At 57.1% G+C, this 7,528-nt stretch overlaps 1 protein-coding gene across 1 annotated transcript in view; it reads right to left on the reverse strand.

Annotated features, from left to right (window-relative positions):
• Positions 1-636: 636 nt before the first annotated feature.
• Positions 637-7,528, reverse strand: part of LOC133355652 (6-phosphofructo-2-kinase/fructose-2,6-bisphosphatase 3-like) — a 43,913-nt gene continuing 37,021 nt past the window's right edge. The window contains exons 9-14 of the mRNA XM_061573028.1: positions 5,030-5,176; positions 4,735-4,839; positions 4,044-4,173; positions 3,295-3,357; positions 2,197-2,261; positions 637-1,761 (exon numbers count right to left, since the gene is read on the reverse strand). Of these exons, the coding sequence (XP_061429012.1) occupies positions 1,741-1,761; positions 2,197-2,261; positions 3,295-3,357; positions 4,044-4,173; positions 4,735-4,839; positions 5,030-5,176 (531 nt within the window). The 3' untranslated portion in view covers positions 637-1,740. The remainder of the gene's footprint in view (positions 1,762-2,196; positions 2,262-3,294; positions 3,358-4,043; positions 4,174-4,734; positions 4,840-5,029; positions 5,177-7,528) is intronic.

Raw genomic sequence — 7,528 nt, forward strand, 5'->3', positions numbered from 1 at the left:
TGACGAATCGCTGCGAAAACCGACTCCGCGTCGAGTTCACCGTCTCCGGCTGTCAGGTTGGCATAGGACCACGGTGACTGCTGCCGTGACTCTCACTCACCCACTCAGCAACTCGCATACCGTGTCAACCCATACCGGTTTACCCCGTATTCTTGTACGGGGAAATTGAGTTTTCAGGTCCATACGGCGTACAGCCGTTTCAATACAGGGAAACAATTTTGTTTGTCTATTTGTTTGTGTTTCTCCATTCTGATGGAACTTTGTAGGATGAACGTTGCCATTTGTAAGGGCATGGAGTGGCCAATAATGTCTGAATTGGTCTGTAATAAGGTAGGGCACTGATAAGGGGTTGACAGATATGGTAACTCCCTCCCCTCACTCATCCACACACTGGACATCTGTGAAAATAGTGGACATTTGGGAAGAAAGAGCTTCATAGCTCATCGGATTTTTCCAGGATAAATAAAGATTCTGATTCACACTAGCTCACACACTCACACATCCGTCCACCATTTCCCTGACCCACTCTCCACACCGCAGGTCACCTCACCCCTCTCTCTCTGCTTCTTCCCTCGCACGGCTCCACTGTGGAATCTCCCCCCCCCCCCCCCCCCCATCGTCGTCTTTTCCCCCAAGTTCCAAAACAACGACCTTACTCAACTCAAGAAACGTGTCACGCTCTTTATCGAGTACAACTTTTACTCGCGCTGCTCATTGCTGGCCGCTTGACGTTTTCGGCCTGTGCACAGTAACAGTTTAAAAAAAAATAGAAAAAAAACACAGCTACGTGGTGCCGGGGAGTCACTTGTGGTGGTGACCTTTGACCCCTCGGATGAGAAACATCACTTTAATAAATAACGCATAAATAAAACAAAACACGCAAATTCACGGAGGTTTTTTTGGGGAAAAAAATAACTTAGTCGGATTCCCCCCGCCCCCCCCCCACGTTATTTTGGAAACGCTAAATCTTTTGGCGTTCAAAACCTTTCCCCGGTAAAACCGCTGCATGTTTGCGCTCGAACATGTCGACAAGTTCCGGCTTAATTCTCACCCCTACAGCTACCGGGATTTGTAACACGCACCCCCAACTTATGCTCTGAAGTACAGATTAAAAAAAAAATATGCGCGTCTTATAATCGGAGAATATGGCGATTGTATTGTTCACCAGCGCGCAACGGGGGTTGGAACACGCGGATCTTTCCGCGCGTTCTACTAAAGTAATCGGATTACTCTCTCCACGCATTTTGCGGTAAAGCGAGCCACCGAGTCACTGACCCCTGCCCCCCGCACGGGGGCGAGTGAGGAGCAGCTGATAATTAAACAGGCGCCCGTCCGTTAGTTTAACGTACTCGTATGTCACGGGCGTGGGTACTCCGGCTACCCGCACGACGATCGGCAGTGGCTTGCGCGGCGGTGGCGTCGTCATCGTCTGCATTTAAAAACCAAAAATGAGGACCCTGTGCTTCCCGGGGGGACCCTGTCATTCGACCGCGGGTGGCGCTCCCGTCCCCGCAGCCGCGCCCGCGCGCAAAAACTCGGCCGCACGCGAGGGAATCGCCGACGCGTGGAGCCACGCTCGGCTGCTTGAGTGACGGAGGCACCGTCGCGCTTGGGAATTGCTCGTGCGACGCCGGCCGGCCGCTACGATCCCCGAGCGCAGGCCGCCCTCGCTCGGACGTCCGCCGAGCGGATGCAGGGCGACTGGGTCGCGCGAGCCGGTTTCACGGCGCGCGGAGTTCGTCACGGTTCTCGCGTGGCGCTCTGCACACAGCAACAACAGCCACCGGAATGACACGTGAAGCACGCACAACACACCGTCGGCATCATTGTGCGGTGAGCGAGTGGGTGGGTGTGCGTGTGTGTGTGAGATAGTGAACTCAGGGCGGGGGTGAGTGAGTGGGTGAGTGAATGGGAGAGTGAGTGGGTGAGTGAGTGGATTAATGAATGAATGGGAGAGTGAGTGAGTGGGTGGGTGAGTGAGTGGGATAGTGAACTCCGGGAAGGATGAGAGGGTGAGTGAGTGAGCCCATGAGAGGCGAGGGGAAAGCGAGTTGTAAATGAATGGAGGAGTGAGGCGGTGAATGAGTGGTTTAGTAAGCTCGCAAGGAGGGGGTGAGAGCATGACCAGCACATGGGTGGGTTAGTGAGCTGGTGTGTGGTGAGCATGGTGGACAGCATGTGGGTGAGTCAGCTTACCGAGTGTCCATCTCCATTTGTACTCGTCCTGTCTGCATCCAGGTGAACAGATTCCAACTTGCAGCCTGAGCAACAGGCACAGAAGACATCACCGTTTTACTAGATTACGTACGAGGCTCTGGAGATCACCGACTCCCCACCCACACACCCACCTAGCCTGGTTTAACGGGGCTAGATTGTGTGAGGAGCTCACAAATCCTTGAAACATCTGGATACAGTCCCATCAGTGAGCTCCTCCGGCAGGCGAGGCTGCGTTGGCCCGGTCATGTAGCCCACATTCCCAGCCACTGCACGCCCAAGCAGCTTGTGTTTGGCCAGATAGATCGAGCTGGATAGAGAGGGGCTAAACGGGTGTGGCACGGGCCAGAGAAGACATGGACTTATATGGTACAAGAGGATGTGGAGCTGAGTAGATTTGCTGAAGACTGGTACCAGCGGTGTCAAGATCGGCCACTATGGAGAAGGCTCCTGAAGGATGCTACTGGGTAGTTGGAGGCGGTCGCCCTCCAATAGCAGCATTGGGCAGATAAGCGACGCCCACAATCAGTGGAACACCAGCCGGCTAAAACTCGTTGGCACAAAGTGGAGCACAGGTGGTGCATCTGCCAGTCATATCAGTCAACTCATGGCACATGGGACTGTCACGTGAATTGCCACCGAGCCTCCCAACAGCTCACGTGGCCTCAAAGTGCACCTACCCAGGCACAACCACCATGGTGACATTACCCCCCAACAACAGCCGTGAATGGCGGCTGTTGTTGTATGTGTGTGCGTGTGCGATTGTTAGTGCGGGGAGTGTTGGCGCAGTGGTTAGCGCACTGTGCTACAAACCCGGCGGCCCGCGTTCAATTCCCGCTCTGAGCCATGATGATTATCCGAACCAGTCATGGGCCTCCCCTCGGTCGACAGAGGTATAAATGAGTACCCATCGGTGTGTAATAATCGCCACTTGGGAGACAAAGGCGGTCGGGAGTGGTGCTGGCCACATCATCCCGTCGTGCGGCACGTGTTGGCCTTCATAGGTGCTCACTAACAGCACTTGCGCCGAGAGCCCACGTAGACTATGCCGGGGGATCGTTGTCCGCGTGCGAGACTCACCGTAGGCTGCCGGCGTGAGCTTGAACACGGTGTGCAGCGGGCACTTGAGGTAGGGCAGCTCGTCTAGGGGGAGGCACGCAAGAGGGTCAACCCCACCCGGTCAACTCTCAAACCGAGACGCTCACACACACCACACGCTCGCTCGCTCACACACACACACACACGCTCACACACACTCGCACACACGCACGCTCACACACACGCACGCTCGCTCGCTCGCACACACACGCACACACACACGCTCGCTCACACGCACGCACACACTCGCTCACACGCACGCACACACACACACCACACGCTCGCTCACACACACCACACGCTCGCACACACACACACACGCTCACACTCGCTCACACACACACGCACGCTCACACACACACACACACACACGCACGCTCACACACACACACACACGCTCGCTCACACACGCTCACACATACACACGCTCGCTCGCTCAAACACTCGCAGCACGGGACGATCCCCCAGACTCGCCGTCATGCCGCCAGGCTCTACTCATTTATACCGGTAATCACAACTCGTCCGCACGAAATCTACAACTCTTACGGCCACGGGACAACACTCTGTGGCTGCAAGAGCTGCAGATGTCGGCGACACGGCGCCCTGGGGCGGCTCCCCTCCACCCCCTTCCCCCACTTCGCCAATTTTTTTTTTCCAAAGAGTAAAGGGGTTCAGGGCTGGGTAGTGGAGGAAGTCGTGTCGAGGGGGAATGGGGCGGGGGAGGGCAGTACCTGCCCCCTTGTCGAGGAAGTACGCGAGCAGGCAGCGCAGCACGGCCTGGTGGCACACGACCAGCACGTTCTCCTGCCGCTCCAGCTCCATGATGACCGGCTCCAGCCGCTGCACCAGGTCCTGGTACGACTACGGCGGCGGGGGAGAGAAGGAAGAGGAGACGTGGCAAATCGTCAACGTTGTGACTACATGCCACAGTCGAAAATCATCAATGTGATTACATGCCACAGTGAGTAGGTGGGTGGGCGAGTGGGTGGGCGAGTGTTTGGGTGGGTGGGCAAGCGGTTGGGTGGGTGGGCGAGGGGCTGGGTGGGTGGGCGAGTGTTTGGGTGGGTGGGAAAGCAGTTGGGTGGGTGGGAGAGTGTTTGGGTGGGTGGGCGAGTGGTTGGGTGGGTGGACGAGTTTTTGGGTGGGTGGGAAAGCAGTTGGGTGGGTGGGCGAGTGTTGGGTGGGTGGGTGGGTGGGCGAGCGGTTGGGTGGGTGGGCGAGCGTTTGGGTGGGTGGGCGAGCGGTTGGGTGGGTGGGCGAGTGTTTGGGTGGGTGGGTGGGCGAGTGTTTGGGTGGGTGGGTGGGCGAGCGGTTGGGTGGGTGGGCGAGTGTTTGGGTGGGTGGGCGAGCGGTTGGGTGGGTGGTCGAGCGGTTGGGTGGGTGGGCGAGGGGCTGAGTGGGTGGGTGAGTGGGTGAGCTCACCTCCCCGTTGGGGTAGCGGTAGTGGTATTTGCTGGCGGCGCGGAGAGAGAATTCTTCAGGGAACCTCTGCTTAATTTCATCGTAGGTCATCTCCTCGCAAATCCCCTGCACGGCGCACGCATGCAAAAGCACAGTGAGAGAGATTCCCGCGTGTAGCCGCTGGGGCAGCCGCTGCGAGCGAGCACCTTCCGAAAGCTCGGACCGCTCGCACGGGCGGCTACACCTTGCCGTCGAGTCACCGATCGGCGGGCAAAGTGGCGAGGGTCGCGGGGGGGGGGGGGCAGGGAGGACTCACGGCATCCAGCTCGTTGAGGGGCTTCCACTGCTCGTAGGGCAGCGCGAGCGCCTCGGCCGTCTGGATGGCGCGGCGCAGTTGGCTGGTCCACACGCGCAGCGCCAGCGGGTTCTGCTCCTCCACGTAGCGGCACAGCGCGCCAGCAAACTACGCACGCGCACAAAAGACAAGGGTGCCCCGTGTGGCCTACGCAGACTGCTGGGGCAAGTGCTCTTCGAGAGCACCTATGGAGGCCGGCACAGAACGCGAGGGGGTGGGTGGCCAGCACCACGTCCGAGTGGCGATGTTTACACACCGCATCAGGTACTCATTTGAGGCCGAGTTGAGCTCAGGGAGGCCCAGGACTGGTTAAGATAATCGTCACCGGTGTTGGCCGTGAGCAGGAATCGAACTCGGTCGCCAGGTTCTTAGCGTAGGGCGCCAACCGCTACACTGACGTTGTTTTTCTCCACCAATACCAATACCCTCCATTTGCCACCAAGTGACGGTGACGTCACCACAGCGCCTGTGCCAGGGCAGGTTCCCTTTGAGGTCACGTGAAGTGTCCAAGGCTCGCTGACAGGAGGTCACGGGGACAGACCCAGGTGTCACGGGTTGACCGACTTGAGACGACTGCCAAATGCACCAGCTGTGCCCCCTACTGTGCAAACTTGCTGCGTTTTAGCCGCCCGGCGCTCCGCTAGTTGTTGCGAGCGTCGCTCCTCTGCCCTCCGTTTTTGCTGGAGGGCCACTGTCTTCCGGCTTCTCCACACGGACATGCGCACGGAGAGAGGCAGGGCAGCCGCCGTGAACCGCACGCGTGCACATGCACGCCACCGTACCTGGCGGCCGTGCGCCGTGAGGCCCTGGTCCCCGCCAATGCGGCCCTGCACGTTGCTGTCGCTCTCGCCGTGGCGGCACAGCAGGATGGAGCGCGGCTGCACGTGGATGTTCATGAGGTAGTAGGCGATGCGGCTCTGCACGTGGTCGCGCACGCGGTTCACCAGGAAGCGCTGCCCCACGTTGATGATCTTGATGTAGGACAGCTCGCTGGGGTGGCCGCGTGGGCAGGGGGGTGGGACAGGACAACGAGACAGTTCAGTCCGCGCCGGGTACGGGTAGCCGGGTATCGGGTAGAGCACGGGTATCGGGTACCTGGTAGCAACCTCTGCCAGGTACTGGCTCAACCCGCTAAGTGCCCCCTATAGGTAGGTAGTGGGTACTGGCCGGAGATGGTGTATGTTCGCCTAATAACACCATCACACATGTATGTTGAACTTCTTTCGCACCGTTCGTAGCCTTCGCAGGTCGACTCCGTGCAGTTATCGCCCCCTCCTCACCTGTCCACCTCGTCGTCGATGGGCTGGTAGGCGGTCTTGTAGCACTCGATGCGCTTGATGAAATCGTCCCGCGCTGTCTCCAGGTCGAAGTCCTTGTAGTCCGGGCTGCTCAGCTTCACTTCCTGTCGCCCCATAGCACACACACACACACACGCAGGCACGAAAGCACGCCCCGTGCACCGTGCGTTGCGGAGTTTAGCTTTGCTGATGTCGTCTTTGCAATCTTTTAGGCTCAATTCACATTGAAGTGACACTTTGGTCCACGTACAGTACAGGAGTACCCCCAGATGTATGTTAATTCTATTTACGACGATTCGTTTTTAGGTTCGTCACATATGAAAATAGGTTTTCCCCTTTTTTCTGGCAACAAAACAGTTGTGTTAAGATGTTAAAACACCAAACTGAAACCTTTTACAAGGAATTATGTTTGCATTAACCACAATGCTTGTGGTTAGAATGCAAACCAAAAACGTACTCTGATAATACAGTGCATTGTCTTTGAAACTGATTGGTCCACACCAGAGACAGCTTTCTTTTGAGCCTCATCTCAAAACGGTGTAAGACCAGTGGATGCCAAAAGGCATACAGCACAAAGACAAACATATTGTGGTACTGGCAAAGGACGGTCCCATGATGGAGATGTTCGTCACAAATGTTAAAATTTTCTTCGGTATACTTCTTGTCCGTTTCGTTATTAATTATTTCTTTCATTTATTTTATTATAAATGATATTCTTTCGATGGAAAATTACCCGTAGTAAATGCACATTAAGCCGTTTGCCCGTGCACGCATTTTCACACATTTCGTACAATTCCAATTGTTCTGGTCTCGTTCCCCGCACCAGCGCCGAGCTAGGCCCCGGCACGGTGCCGGGGTCCCCACTAGTGACGCGATGGGCCCACGGTCGCCAGAGGTCGCAAACGGGTTTTGATTCCTTACCCGTACCCGGCCGCACCAGGGTCACAAACGGGTACCCGTACCCGGCCGTACCCGTACGGGTATCGGGTACCTGATTGCGACCTCTGGGATGAAGCCATGTTGCAGGCGCGGGTGGGTTGATTCTAGGAACTTGAATTGTGAGAAGAGACAAGACGTTGGGAAATGAGCGAAAAAACGGTTACTCACCAGTGACTCACGGCCCTACCCGTACCCGTACCCGGCCGCACCAGGGCGACTGTCA

Source organism: Lethenteron reissneri, chromosome 51 (assembly GCF_015708825.2).
Source record: "Lethenteron reissneri isolate LAM-NWPU_2019-01 chromosome 51, ASM1570882v1, whole genome shotgun sequence".
Taxonomy (NCBI): domain Eukaryota; kingdom Metazoa; phylum Chordata; class Hyperoartia; order Petromyzontiformes; family Petromyzontidae; genus Lethenteron; species Lethenteron reissneri.